This window comes from Salmo salar, chromosome ssa04, assembly GCF_905237065.1.
Source record: "Salmo salar chromosome ssa04, Ssal_v3.1, whole genome shotgun sequence".
Lineage (NCBI taxonomy): Eukaryota > Metazoa > Chordata > Actinopteri > Salmoniformes > Salmonidae > Salmo > Salmo salar.
In genome coordinates, this window is record NC_059445.1 from 19,120,231 (window position 1) to 19,135,392 (window position 15,162).

Sequence of the window (15,162 nt, forward strand, 5' to 3'; positions counted from 1 at the left end):
AATGAGGTCGAAGTATCAGAGGTGGTAGGTGTGGGGAAGTTATCGGAGACCGGGGTATGCACCGAGGGTCAGGATAAAGATGAGTCTGTGACAGTAGGAGTGAAGTTTAAGGAAAAAGTGGACTCTTGCCTTTTGGCTGATCCATTTGTGGTCTCACGGTGGGTGAAAAAAGAGTTGGGTAACGTGGAATCGGTGAGGGTAACCAGAAGTGGTCTAGTGATAATTGTTTGTGTTTCTGTTGGTCAGAGGGAGAAGGCGCTCGGAGTAAAACAAATGGGGGCAAGAAGAGTGAATTGTTTCGCTCTCAAGAAAAGGGCACCAATGAAAGGAGTGATAACTGGGGTAGCAGTAAATATAAAAGTTGACCAGCTGAGGGGAAAGATTCCCGGTGTTTGTGATACTCGTCGTTTGATGCGACGCAGACAGGGTGGCGAGAGTGGGGAAACAGAAGAGTCATTGTCTGTTTTTTTGAGTTTTGAAGTTGAGTTTTTGCCCGACAAAGTGAAGTTTGGATATATAAGTTATCCTGTATGAGTGTATGAGCCGAATACATTACGATGTTACAGGTGTCAAGCTTATGGGCTTGTGGCAGCAGTGTGTAGGAGGGAGGTTCCTAGGTGTGAGAAGTGTGCAGAAGGGCATGAGACAAAGGAATGTGTAGCATTGTGGAAAGTAATGGTATGTGTTAATTGTAGGGGTGCCCATGGGGCTGGGGATCAGAAATGTCCTGTGTGAGAGAGGCAGGTTGAGGTTTCCAGGGTTAGAGTAGAGCAGAAGTTGTCCTATGCTGAGGCAGTGAAGAAAGTTGAGGAAGATGGGTCAAGGGGGAGGGATCCTGAGAGGAGTGGTGTGAGAAGTAGATCTGTACCAGTACAGAGGGATAGGCTAAAAAGTGATATAAGTTTCAGTAAGATTGGATTTTTAGCATTTATAGCAATGGTTATAAACTGTACTGCAGGGATGGAACGGAAGTCGCAGAAAATTGAGGTTGTGGTGGCAGCTGCAAAAAGGTATTTTGGTGTGCGAGACTTGACAGAAGAGTTACAGGGTGTGTTAAGTGGTGATGTCCCATCTTTTCAGGATAGGTAGGAATAAATACAGTTAATTAGTGGAGTAGGGTGGTGCTATTTTTATTTTATATAATTTTGAAATTAGTGAGTTAGATGGTAGGGTATTTATTTTTAACATTTTTATTTTTCAAGCAAAGTATAAGGGAGTTGTACTGCAGTCTAGTAAGCGGCGGTAATGCAACAAATTGGATGCCAGCCGTCGTTAAACTTCATAGAAGAAGAAGAAGTAAACGGAAGTGAACAGTGACCAGGAACAATTTCCACGTTAGCGTTTTTATTGTCGTTAATTATACGTTTATTAACACCATGGAACTCAAAGTATGACTAATTGAACTTAACAGCGTTACATACTCAACCCATGTAGTCTTTAATTCGCGTTAGAAAAAGGACTTGTTCGATATACGTTATCTAGGTAACGCTAGCTGCAAACGTTAGCTAACAATGGCTAACTGTATGGTTTTTCACACTCAAATAGCCTCCATCATGGAGGTGCTAGCGAATGCAGCCGTGGCAGATATCTGTAAACTCGTAGACGACGACTATGCAGTGTTCCGTTTGGAAATAACTCAAAGCCAGAAAGAAAACAGGACATTGCGGAGGAAACTACAGCTACTGGAACTGAAGACGGCACGGGAGCGCGCAGAGAGGACAATGCGAGAGCGCGTCCTCGCCAGTCGCCCCAGTAGTGTCAAGATCCTCGACCGAAACAGAGGAATCGCAAGAGGTACATCAGTGGAGGATGGCTCATAATAATGTCTGGAACGGCGCAAAAGGAATGACATCAAACACATTGATACCGTTCTACTAATTCTGCTCCAGCCATTACCGCGAGCCTGTCCTCCCCAATTAAGCTGCCACCAACCTCCTGTGATCTTCATATATAGCTCAGTACAGTAGCCCCATTCCCCTCTGTACATGTGTTCAGATGTGTTACCCAGAATTTGGTCTTGGTCAGTTTTTGGATAGTATGCAATAATTCCTCTGATTACTTATCCATCATATTCTAACCAGATTCTTGATTTACTGCATTTCCTATTATTTACTCAATGAAAACAATGTGATACATGGAACATAATACAAGAAATCAATAAATAATATATCAATAAGTTATTAGAAGTGTTACCTTACATCCTTGCCAATTCTAGATCTTGTTAAAACTGTCAATAGTCTACAACATAGAGGTAAGCATTGACAGTACCTAATTTAACCACCTCTTTTCTCCCAATCACTCTCTCAGGTGAAGGAAATCTCACTGGAGGCCACAGGAGCTTTGTGAAGCCAGCGGGACACAATACATGGAGAGATGACCAACCAATCACTGTTGATGAGGGGAGTGGAACCTCAACCCAGCATGTTATCATGATAGAGGTTAGTGTAATAGTATTACATCAAAATTACAGTACATCAAATGTGGCCAGTTTATTTCAGAAAGGCTCCCCTCAGCTATTCACTTCCTTACATGTACATCCTAATTTATCTGCCATAGAGGAGCTTGTGAGACTTTCCTATGACATTGTTATCCAATAGCCTCCTCTCTTCTTGTGTCAGTCTGCAGAGGCTGAAAGTCCTGGGGTCAAGCTGGATAGGTCTGAAGAAGAGGAAGACCCGCAGCACAGCGGAGACATCAAGACTGGAGGGACTGGAGCGCTCCCTGTAGCCACGGAGGACCCCGCCCCAGCGCAGCCCAGGACCCGACACAGCATCACGGAGGTCAGTGGAACGCTGAACACCGTCCTCAAGTCAGAGACCGTCACAGAGACATTAACTGTAACACAAAGGCTTTTACACACAGGATCTGACCACAGGTCAGACCTGGAGAGACTGGGGCTGGGGGGACTGGGGTGTCCTCCTGCTCCAAGCGCAGAATATTTACTTTACAGTAACCCGAGCCCGAAGACGGTTCATTCCAATCCCGATTCAGGTGATGTGTTAAATGCTGGCGATGATCCGTGTTGTTCTTACACTACAGAGGTGGACCCTGGCAACATGCCCTTGGGTTTAGAGACACAGACTGATCTGTCTAGAGGAGACTGGAATCGGTACAGTAGTAGTGTATACTCTGAAGGGTGCCTAGATAAGAAAGGGAAGGGTCTAGTTGTAGATGAAGTGACTGTGAAAGTGGAGGGCGACGTTCCCCCCACATGGAATGCAGATGGTCACCTAGGTGATGGACACTCACAGGGCAGAGATTTCTTAGATTACAGGGAAAGCTTAGTGTCCACGTCGATGGGGCCTTCCGATTCACACGGGCGTATCCTTTTCGATCAGGTATTGAACTCAAACGACAGGGCTAGAGCCCAGGCTCGGGGAGGGGGAGCAACATCAGGCAATAGTAAAGACAAACGGTTCCTCTGCATGTTCTGTAACAAAGGCTTCAGCTGTGCCCAGAAGGTGGAGATCCACCAGAGGGTCCACACAGGAGAGAAACCATACAGCTGCCCCCAGTGTCACATGCGCTTCGCCCAGTCTGGCAGCCTGAAGAGGCACCAGAAGGTCCACACAGGGGAAAAACCCTTCAGCTGCCCCCAGTGTGATAAGAGGTTCTCCCGTCAGCACCTGCTGAAGACGCACCTGAAGGTCCACACAGGAGAACGGCCGTTCGCCTGTACACAATGTGGGAAGAGGTTCTCAGAGAGGAGCTACCTCAAGATACACCAGAAGAAAAACCATTCCACTCTATAGCTTCTGACGTGTTGGTCACCTCCTGCATTAAAAAATAACATTAATTGTCATTGTTGTCAGCAGAAAAGATCCACAGATGCATTTGGAATAACAAGAGTAACAGATTTCAGTGTTGAATATTCCTGGGTAGAATATTCAACACTACGTAAAGGTAGACCCAGCGAGATGACGTAGATCCGGGTTCACCAACTGGCGGGCCACGGTTGAGTTTTCTGAGCAATTAAAACTAATACATTTGTATTTGTTTTTATTGTTGGACATAAAAACACCAGCAAATCAGTTCCAATTGTTTTTAATTTTGGAAATCTGTTCCTGAGTATTCCCATGCCTAATAGAAAGATATATGTGATCATATACAAATTTAAGCAAGGTTTGAAATTATTATATTTTATCTGTTAGGGCTTCTTGCGGTCAATTTTCAGTCTACAAATTATAATTATGTTCCGGGCCCCTTGACCATCTGCAAGAAAGATATCTGCCCATAGCTGAATCTAGTTGATGATCTCTGACTTAGATGCACAAAGTAAACAGCAGTAGTGGGTCAATTTCCACAATAACTAAGAGTGTGGAAGCATGAGGCTAAACAAGGAATAATGTGAGTAACAGATTTCAGTGTTGAATATCCCTGGGTAGAATATTGCATCCTGACATTGTGTGATATATAAGGCATATATAAGCCTAATGAGTCTGTTTCATGTTGTGTTTGTACTGTACATTTGATGTTAAATCCATTACTTACTTTCAACTACCCAAACAATTCCCAAGACACTTTTAATGACAAAAGAATTGCAGTTTATCGAGTAAATACAGATTTGTTTCTGAGACGTGTATGTGTGGTTTTGATATGGTGTATTTAGAACTCGTTTATGTTTAATAAACACAAAATGTGACTTTTCATTCTAAGACTTTCATTGAGACTCTTTAGTATACATCACATCTGATCTCACCATATTCTGCATAAACACAACGTTTTAACCAATATACATTTTGCACTTACTAAATATACCTACACGTACCCACCACAGGAGGCTGCTGAGAGGAGAATGGCAAATGGAATGGTATGAAACACCTGGAAACCATGTGTTTGATGTATTTGATACCATTCCACCTATTCCGCTCCAGGCATTAACACAAGCCTGTTCTCCCCAATTAAGGTGCCACCAACCTCCTGTGATACCCACACACCAACAAACACCTACTGTACACATCAGAATAGTTTTGTCAGATTTGTCTGATGACTTTTGACTTATCATAGCTGACTTTATTTTACCCACATCATATTTATATCCACCATGATGGGTTTTACAACAATGAAGTCATTGTGACTACAGTATAGGACTCAAACGTAGTGGGGCTAGGTAAACACTCCATGTTGAAAGTGTGTTTATTATCTGTGTGTACGTACCTGAGGGAGTGTATGTCTGTGTAATCTGTATCATTTGTCTCTTCCAGGAGGAGGAGGGACCAGAGGTGCTATTGGTGAAGGAGGAGGGGTGTGAGGAGGGTCTGGGGAACCCTGAGGGGACCATGGTCATGGAGGACAACCAGACTACACCTCCTCCTGAACACACAGAGCAACCAGCTGAGCGGCACAGATCCACACACAGTCTCACTGAGGTGAGCCCACTGAACTACTATCTGAATGGTTTTAGGTCAGCGGCATATCCACAAAGCCACTCAGAGTATGAGTGCTGGTCTAGGATCAGTTTTGTCTTTTAGAGCATAATGAATAAGATTTATATGGAAGGATCCTAGATCAGCAATCCTACTCTGAGACTTGGTGGATACAGGCCCAGGTTTTAATAATTTTGTCTTAAGTGTGGCACCATGCCTTTGAATTGTCAAACCATTAAAGAGTGTGTCGTGGAAATTCTACACATGGGACACTCGAAGTCAATCTTAAATGAATCAATGTTTATTACCAGCATGCTGAGAGGTCACAGTCAAACTTAGATGCATAAGGTATCGGTCTGAAGTGAGCTCTACCGGGGCAGTCCCGTTAGTTCTCTTATATATTTACGGAGGAAAGTTATATTTGCATGATTTAGCTTATTCATCATTCATAATTAATTAATCATTAACGTTTGGTTCATGCATGTGACAGACCAATACCTCACCTTCTTCTGTACAAGCCGAGACCTTGAAACTGAGATATCCTTTCGTACTCAAAACAAAGTTCTGGGCATACTGTCAAATTGCAGATACTGATAGTGAGGATTGGTTCAGTCAGTCACTTGCATGAACACAGAAATTGGTTATTAGAAATGCACAAACATCCCGAGTGGCGCAGTGGTCTAAGGCACTGCATGGCAGTGCTAGCTGTGCCACTAGAGATTCTGGGTTCGAGTCCAGGCTCTGTCGCAGCCGGCTGTGACTGGGAGACACATGGGGCGGCGCACAATTGGCCCAGCATCATTCGGGTTAGGGGAGGGTTTGGCCGGCAGGGATGTCCTTGTCCCATCGCGCACTAGCGACTCCTGTGGCGGGCCAGGCAAAGTGCAAGCTGACACGGTCACCAGGTGTACGGTGTTTCCTCCGACATATTGGTGCGGCTGCCTTCCGGGTTTGTGGGCATTGTGTCAAGAAGCAGTGCAGCTTGGTTGGGTTGTGTTTCGGAGGACGCACGGCTCTCGACCTTCGCCTCTCCCGAGTCCATACGGGAGTTACAGCCATGAGACAAGACTGTAACTACCAATTGGATACCTCGAAATTTGGGAGGAAACGGGGTAAAAAAAAAAAATCCATCACAACTGTCAAGTAATCAAATGAACTAATGAGGTCTTGATTCATTTTGTCTTAAGTGTGGGACTATGCCTTTTAAATGATCAAACTGTTAAAGAGTGTCAAGTAATCAAATCAACTAACACGTTTGCATAGTACTCACAGCAATCCCTAATTGCCCAATCAGAAGATGCTCCATAGCAGGGTTACTCATATCAGATTTCTTGATCCAACATCCTCTCACTCTGTATCTCTTACAGTCAGTAGACATGGAGGATTGGAAGCCTGATCTGCTGCTGGTCAAAGAGGAGACAATAGAAGATGGACCACAGAGCATTGATCTGCTGAGTGGACTAAAGATGGGGGAGCAAGGTAAGAGAGAAATACATATAGCCTTCATACAGTAATAGATCTTCAATGGGAATAGTGATGCACCTGGCTATTCTTTTTTTTCTTCATTCATAAATGCAACTTATGTTTACATATAAAACCACACATTATAATGTATGAATTTGACCAGGTGATTGACCAGGTAAAAAAATGACATACGTAGAGTTTTCTCTGCCATGTAAAGTCTATTTTGTAACCTCTTCCTGCAGGTGGTTGGCTGGAGGCTAACAGAGGAGACTGGGCTCCCATCTTGGATTCCCAGACCCAGACCAGTGCAGTCAAGGGCCCAGGGGACAACATCACTGAGCAGGCCAGGACCAGAGGTGACATAGTGGAGGTCAGTGGATGGGACAGCGTCCTCAACTCTGGGCTGGGGAACAACACTGTTAACCAGAAACAGATAGTGGGACACAAAACAACAACCGATCTTAGTCTCCATGACAACAGACTGGCTGTAACCAGGGCGAGGCGTAGATTTGGTCTGCGGGGACAGGGAGGTGTCCATATGAGGCGGGAGAGAACAGACACAGACTCGGCTAATGATGCTCCATCCTGCTCCTATAGTTGTGATTCAGAGAGACTGATGGCGTCTCAGGTTAACCCCCTAACAGGTGCTGCCTTCAGCCTGCCTTCTATAGGATCTATCAACTGGAACATGGACCCTGCAACAACACAGACACTCCCTGGCCTTCATCCTCCTCACACTCTCCTAATGTTAAACCAGACCTCAGACAATGCCAGTGCCTCATCACTAAATGGCAGCACCAGCCCATTGACAAATGACAGTAGTAGTGACGCTATCAGTAGATCCGGTGGCAAAGAGAAGCGCTTCCCGTGTTCATTCTGTGGGAAAGCCTTCAGTTTCCCCAAACAGGTGGAGATCCACCAGAGGATGCACACGGGGGAGAAACCATTCGGCTGCCAACTGTGTGAGAAGAGGTTCTCCCATCAGCACCACCTGAAGAGACACCAGAGGGTCCACACAGGGGAGAAACCTTTCAGCTGCCCCCAGTGTGAGAAGAGGTTCTCCCACCAGCACCAGCTGAAGATGCACCTGAAGGTCCACACGGGAGAGAGGCCGTTTGCATGTATGCACTGCGGGAAGAGGTTTTCAGAGAGGAGCTACCTTAGGATACACCAGCAGAAAATGCACACGGCCCATGTATAGAGTATAGTAACATGTCATGTAGTACTAGCTAGTTTGTAGTTAATTCTGTTGGTATTGGATGTAGTAGGGAACTGGATGAGGTGAACTGAAGAAAGAATGAGTATGATGAGACAGAGTAGATGATATGGTGATGGTTGGTGTGATGGTGTCTGTAAAAATGCTTCACTGATGAAGAGTGACACATTTTCCCCCTTTAGGTTGATACTGGTGTTTTATAGTGAGATAATGATGGTGCCTTAATTCATGTTTACTTCACATGAAGTAGTGAAGTTGTGTGTTATGTAATGTTGAACCTTTTCCAATGTATTCCAAATTTCATTTTTTTTAAAGCGAGGGTACCAGATTTACAGAAAAGGTCAAGTGTTACCATAGTGAGAAAAGTTATTATATTTGTCACGTATCGTTTTGTGTAATTAAAGTACTATACTTCAAGTTGTCTTAGTGTATGACCATTTTGTGAAATTAAATACAAAATCAACTCTGCTGACTGACTTGGTTATTTTTGTATCATTGCAGAGACTGAGTTTCCCTTATTTCAGTCGAACCAAAACATTATACTTAATTCTTGAATCGACACATACGGAATTGTTTTATAATAAACTCCAATGGCTCCATATTGTCAGGTACTTCAATCACAATGTTAGAGGCTTGACTGGTTAACATTTTATAATGTCATGTTTCTGTGTGAACAGCAGAGTTTCTTATATAAACGTTTATGCTTTTCTGTACAATTTGTGTTTACAGTCCGCAGTCCATGAGGACCTGCTGATATCCGGTGTTGCTGGCTGGAGACACTGGACCTCTGAGGTGGCTGGGCACAAACCCTGGCCCCGGATTAGTACTTTGGATCAGGAGCCATCACTTTTCCTTCCCGAGTTGGAACCAGGACCCAACCGTGAGGGACAGAGACTCCACCACCACACAGAACACAACCAGTGGACAGGTGGACTGAACAACCTCAGTCCTGGTGGTCATCAGAGAGACAGAGGCTCCAGTCAGGGATCCAGTCTGCAGCCCAGACCTTTCTCTTCACAGTCTCAGTGCAGGGATGAAGCAGGGCCTGGGGCTGATAGAGATAGACCCTCCTGTTCCTATGATACAAACACCGCAGTATCCATGATGAACAGAGAAGGTCACCCTGGGCTTCAGCCTTCACATACGGTGGTGGGTGAACCCCTTGGGGGTAGTCTAACAGGAAGTCTGTCTTCTCCTTCAGGGTCTCATCTAATGCCTAATGACTGGGTTCCTAGCAGGCCTGGGTCTAGCCTTCCTCAGTTACCTCATGGTTACCCCACCAATACAGACAAGGTCAGGATGGGCGTTCACCACAAGAGGTACCTAGCCTATAACACAGCACCCAATCTCAACAACACCCAAACAATGGCTAGAGGTCAAGGAGGGAGCTCAAAGACTAACGACCTGAGGGTGGTGGCTCCTGCTTCTACCTCCTCTGGGTCACAACGTGGGAAGCGACGCATTAGGACGGACGCCGACAAACCGTATGCCTGCCCCACGTGTGGGAAGCGCTTCTCTGAGGCAAACTATGTGAAGCAACACCAGACCGTTCACACCAAGGAGAGGCCCTTCAAGTGCAAGCTGTGTTACAAGAGCTTCTCCTTCCTGAGTAACCTTATCAGGCATAGGGGTGTCCACAATGGGGAGGAACCCTTCAGCTGTACCCAGTGTCACATGCACTTTGCCCATGCTGGCAACCTGAAGAGGCACCAGAGAGTCCACACAAGGGAGAAATCCTCCAGCTGACCCCATTGTGAGAAGAGATTCTCCAGCCAGCACCAGCTGAAGATGCACCTGAAGATCCACATGGGAGATAGGCCGTTCACCTGTACACACTGTAGGAAGAGATTCTCAGAGAGGAGCTACCTCAGGATACACCAGCAGAAAAACCATTCCACTCTATAACATAGAAAGTAACCATACCACTCAAACCCTGAATTAAAGACAAACATGAATTGTCATTTTTGTCAGCAGATGCATTTGGAATAATGAGAGTAACGGTCTTGAATATTCCTGGGTAGAATAATGCATCCAGACATTGTGTGATATTTAAGGCATTTATAAGCCTAAAAAGTCTGTTACATATTGTGTTTGTACTGCGTGGACTATATGATGTTCACAAATGCCATTCAACTACTTAATTTCTTTCCAAAGACACTTAAAGAGAAAATGAATGTAGTTTATCATACAGATTTGGAGTTGAGACAGGTGTATGTTGGTGTATTTAACACTTGTTTATGTTTAATAAACACGAAATGTGACTTTTCATTCTAAGACTAGTATAGATCACATCTGATCTCATCACACCAGTGGAGGTTCCTCATAGGAGGAAGGGGAGGACTTGAATTTCATATTTTTTTTTTAATAGTGAAACATTAAAAAAAGTGATCCTTTTTAGATAAGACTGCTAAATATATTTACGCCACCAAATCATTGATTAAAACACTGTTTTGTAATAGATTACAACATGGCCGCTATGAAAGTGAACTGTGTTTACGAGTGATAAGGGGTGTATTCATTCTGCCCATTCTGTTGAAAAACGTTTCTTAAGCGGAATCAAATGGAACGAAACGGGGATAAACATACCTGAATTTGTCAAATGGAAACTCTCGTTTGCAACTGTTGGATGAATGATTACACATTAGATCAGCTAGATGCAGGCAAGAGTGTGCAAGGCGGTATTGAATGTGTCACTGTCTGTCCATGTGTATCTGTCTGTCACCTCAAATATACTGCTAAAAAAAATAAAGGGAACACAAAAACAACACAATGTAACTCCAAGTCAATCACACTTCTGTGAAATCAAACTGTCCACTTAGGAAGCAACACTGATTGACAATACATTTCACATGCTGTTGTGCAAATGGAATAGACAACAGGTGGAAATTATAGGCAATAAGCAAGACACCCCCAATAAAGGAGTGGTTCTGCAGGTGGTGACCATAGACCACTTCTCAGTTCCTATGCTTCCTGGCTGATGTTTTGGTCACTTTTGAATGCTGGCGGTGCTTTCACTCTAGTGGTAGCATGAGACGGAGTCTACAACCCACACAAGTGGCTCAGGTAGTGCAGCTCATCCAGGATGGCACATCAATGCGAGCTGTGGCAAGAAGGTTTGCTGTGTCTGTCAGCGTAGTGTCCAGAGCATGGAGGCACTACCAGGAGACAGGCCAGTACATCAGGAGACGTGGAGGAGGCCGTAAGAGGGCAACAACCCAGCAGTAGGATCGCTACCTCCGCCTTTGTGCAAGGAGGAGCACTGCCAGAGCCCTGCAAAATGACCTCCAGCAGGCCACAAATGTGCATGTGTCTGCTCAAACGGTCAGAAACAGACTCCATGAGGGTGGCATGAGGGCCCGACGTCCACAGGTGGGGGTTGTGTTTACAGCCCAACACCGTGCAGGACGTTTGGCATTTGCCAGAGAACACCAAGATTGGCAAATTTGCCACTGGCGCCCTGTGCTCTTCACAGATGAAAGCAGGATCACACTGAGCACGTGACAGACGTGACAGAGTCTGGAGACGCCGTGGAGAATGTTCTGCTGCCTGCAACATCCTCCAGCATGACCGGTTTGGCGGTAGGTCAGTCATGGTGTGGGGTGGCATTTCTTTGGGGGGCCGCACAGCCCTCCATGTGCTCGCCAGAGGTAGCCTGACTGCCATTAGGTACCGAGATGAGATCCTCAGACCCCTTGTGAGACCATATGCTGGTGCGGTTGGCCCTGGGTTCCTCCTAATGCAAGACAATGCTAGACCTCATGTGGCTGGAGTGTGTCAGCAGTTCCTGCAAGAGGAAGGCATTGATGCTATGGACTGGCCCGCCCGTTCCCCAGACCTGAATCCAATTGAGCACATCTGGGACATCATGTCTCGCTCCATCCACCAACGCCACGTTGCACCACAGACTGTCCAGGAGTTGGCGGATGCTTTAGTCCAGGTCTGGGAGGAGATCCCTCAGGAGACCATCCGCCACCTCATCAGGAGCATGCCCAGGCGTTGTAGGGAGGTCATACAGGCACGTGGAGGCCACACACACACTACTGAGCCTCATTTTGACTTGTTTTAAGGACATTACATCAAAGTTGGATCAGCCTGTAGTTTGGTTTTCCACTTTAATTTTGAGTGTGACTCCAAATCCAGACCTCCGTGGGTTGATAAATTGGATTTCCATTGATTATTTTTGTGTGATTTTTGTTGTCAGCACATTCAAATATGTAAAGAAAAAAGTATTTAATAAGATTATTTCTTTCATTCAGATCTAGGATGTGTTGTTTAAGTGTTCCCTTTATTTTTTTGAGCAGTGTATTTCTGTCGACCTGTGTGCACCTACTTTGTAAACTTTCATTCATAGGCTAGGTGGTAGGAACTTCATAATGGGTATAGGGAAAATTTGAGTATCATGTAGTAGCCTAAACCTATCAATGTTACATTGAACTGGGTGAATGGAATATGAATGAAAGTCATCCAATATGCTGTAATAGAAATAAGGCCATGCTCATGAAAAAAAAGTCCTCCCTCATCATAAACGGCACTGCTATAACGTTAGCTAATATGGTGACAACTAGTGGTGCGTGGGTCAGCTGTTTGTTCACCTGCACCCGCCCAGAATTGCTAATAACCCATCTGCAACCACCTGACTATACAGTGCTTTTGGAAAGTACTCAGACCCGTTCATTTTTTCCTCATTTTGTTACGTTACAGCCTTATTTCTCCTCATCAATCTTCACACCATACCCCATAACGACAAAGCAAAAACAGGTTTTTAGAATGTTTTGCTAATTTTTAATTTTTTTATTTTTTTTAAATCTTTATTTTAACAGGGAAAACAGACTGAGACCTGGATCTCTTTTACGGCTGTGCCCTGTGTAAACATGTTGACATGTACAGTTTTAGGCATACAGACAAGAACATTTCAAACATACAAAACAAAGACACAATTCAACAGAAACAATCACAGACAACATCATATTGATCCTCCATAACATTTTTAAAATAGGCAAGGGACACCAGTGTCTAACTTAAGTTGGATCTGCAGTTTGTTCCATAAATAAGGCGCAAAGGAACTAAAGGCAGTCCTACCCAACTCTGTGGAGACCGCAGGAGTCTCTAATGTAATCCACATCTGTGATCTGGTTTTAAAATTTGTATATCTAGTGGAAATTAATGATGATATATATGGAGGTAGTTTTAAAAGATGCGCTTTATAAATAAACAAGAGAGCATGTTGCTCTCGCCTCACAGATAGAGAGGCCCAACCCACATGTTGATATAGGATACAGTGATGAGTTTTGTAACTATCACCCATGATAAACCTGAGTGCACAATGGTAAATAGCATCCAGTGGTTTTAATGTGTTTGCCGATGCATGCATATAGATAATATCACCATAATCTAAAACGTACATAAAAGTAGCCTGCACAATTTGTTTTCTATTTACAAAGGACAGACAAGCCCTGTTTCTGTAAAGGAACCCTATCTTGAATTTGAGCTTTTTTCCCAATTCAGTAACATGTTTTTTAAAAGAAAGCCTATCATCTAACCATACCCCTAAGTATTTATATGCAGAGACCTGTTTGATTTGAGTACCATCCAAGCTAGTGATTACAAAAGTGTTTCTAACTGAGAGTTTAGACCTAGAAAAAAACATGAAATTTGTTTTCTTAGCGTTTAAAACAAGTTTAAGCTGTAAAAGAGACCCCTGTAGTATCCTAAAATCAGACTCCAACTGCATTAAAGCTTGGTCCACTGTTGGAGCAATAGAGTACATCACTGTGTCATCTGCATATAAATGGAATTTACAATATCTGACATCATCACCAATGTTGTTTATATAAAGTGAGAACAATAGTGGGCCAATTATTGAACCCTGAGGGACCCCTTTAAGTAACTGTAAGGAGTCAGACTTGACCCCGTCGACCATGACGGCCTGAGTTCTATCTTAAAGATAGTCATAAAACCATCGGCAGGCATCAGTGCCCACTCCTATAGATGACAGCTTACTCAAAAGGATAGCATGGTCTACAGTGTCAAAAGCTTTTGACAAATCTACAAACAACGCAGCACAGTGCTTTCTATCATCTAAGGCATTTGCAATATCATTTACAACAAGCATAGTGGCCGATGTGGTACTGTGTTTAGATCTAATAGAAAAATATATTTAAAAAATAAGTATTCAGACCCTTTGCTATGAGACCGAAATTGAGCTCAGGTGCATCCTGTTTCCATTGATCATTCTTGAGATGTTTTTACAACTTGATTGGAGTCCACCTGTGGTAAATTCAGTTGATTGGACATGATGTGGAAAGGCACACACCTGTCTATATAAGGTCCCACAGTTGACAGTGCATGTCAGAGCAAAAACTAAGCCATGATGTTGAAGGAATTGTCCGTAGAGCTCTGAGACAGGATTGTGTCGAGGCACAGATCTGGGGAAGGGTACCAAAAAATGTCTGCAGCATTGAAGATTTCCAAGAACACAGTGGCCTCCATCATTCTTTAATGGAAGAAGTTTGGAACCACCAAGACCCTTCCTAGAGTTGGCCGTCCGGCCAAACTGACCAAAAAGGGCGTTGGCCAGGGAGGTGACCAAGAACCCTTTGGTCACTCTGACAGAGCTCCAGAGTTTGTCTGTGGAGATGGGAGAAGCTTCCAGAAGGACAACCATCTCTGCAACACTCCACCAATCAGGCCTTTATGGTAGAGTGGCCAGATGGAAGCCACTCCTCAGTAAAAAGCACATGACAGCCCACTTGGAGTTTGCCAAATGGCACCTAAAGGACTCTCAGACCATGAGAAACAAGATTCTTTGGTCTGGTCAAACCAAGATTGAAATCTTTGGCCTGAATGCCAAGCGTCACGTCTGGAGGAAACCTGGCACCATCCTTACGGTAGAGCATGGTGGTGGCAGCATCATGCTGTGGGGATGTTTTTCAGCTGGGACTGGGAGACTAGTCAGGATCGAGAGAAAGGTGAAAAGAGCAAAGAACAGAGATCTTTGATGAAAACCTGTTCCAGAGCGCTCAGGACCTCATACTGGGGTGAAAGTTCACCAGAAAACCTTGGTTATGTATTTATTACCCCATAATGTCCGTTATCCCGGTGGACGATTCGGATGGG

General features: G+C 44.3%; 2 protein-coding genes across 3 annotated transcripts in view; both read left to right on the forward strand.

Annotated features, from left to right (window-relative positions):
• LOC106602428 (zinc finger protein 662) overlaps positions 1–15,162 on the forward strand; it is an 81,446-nt gene that overhangs the window by 15,807 nt on the left and 50,477 nt on the right. The window lies entirely within an intron of this gene.
• Positions 1,284–10,314, forward strand: LOC106602448 (neurotrophin receptor-interacting factor homolog). 2 transcript variants are annotated; one of them, XM_014195106.2, is made up of 7 exons: positions 1,284–1,794; positions 2,308–2,438; positions 2,619–2,780; positions 5,205–5,369; positions 6,734–6,845; positions 7,073–7,200; positions 8,776–10,314. In XM_014195106.2, exons 1-7 carry the CDS (start codon positions 1,512–1,514, stop codon positions 9,790–9,792), a joined length of 1,998 nt encoding a protein of 665 aa, XP_014050581.2. In that variant the 5' UTR covers positions 1,284–1,511; the 3' UTR covers positions 9,793–10,314. The 2 variants fall into 2 exon arrangements, with proteins under 2 accessions (XP_014050581.2, XP_014050584.2); XM_014195109.2 differs by lacking the exon at positions 8,776–10,314 and having other exon boundaries at positions 7,073–8,514.

What these genes read in the sequence shown, in the direction of transcription:
- LOC106602448 (XM_014195106.2), top strand. Translation starts at nt 1,512, where the DNA reads ATGGCTAACTGTATGGTTTTTCACACTCAAATAGCCTCCATCATGGAG. An exon ending in ACTAAAGATGGGGGAGCAAG is followed by an intron (nt 6,846 to 7,072) that starts GTAAGAGAGAAA and finishes CTCTTCCTGCAG; the next exon opens with GTGGTTGGCTGGAGGCTAAC. An exon ending in CCAGAGGTGACATAGTGGAG is followed by an intron (nt 7,201 to 8,775) that starts GTCAGTGGATGG and finishes TTGTGTTTACAG; the next exon opens with TCCGCAGTCCATGAGGACCT.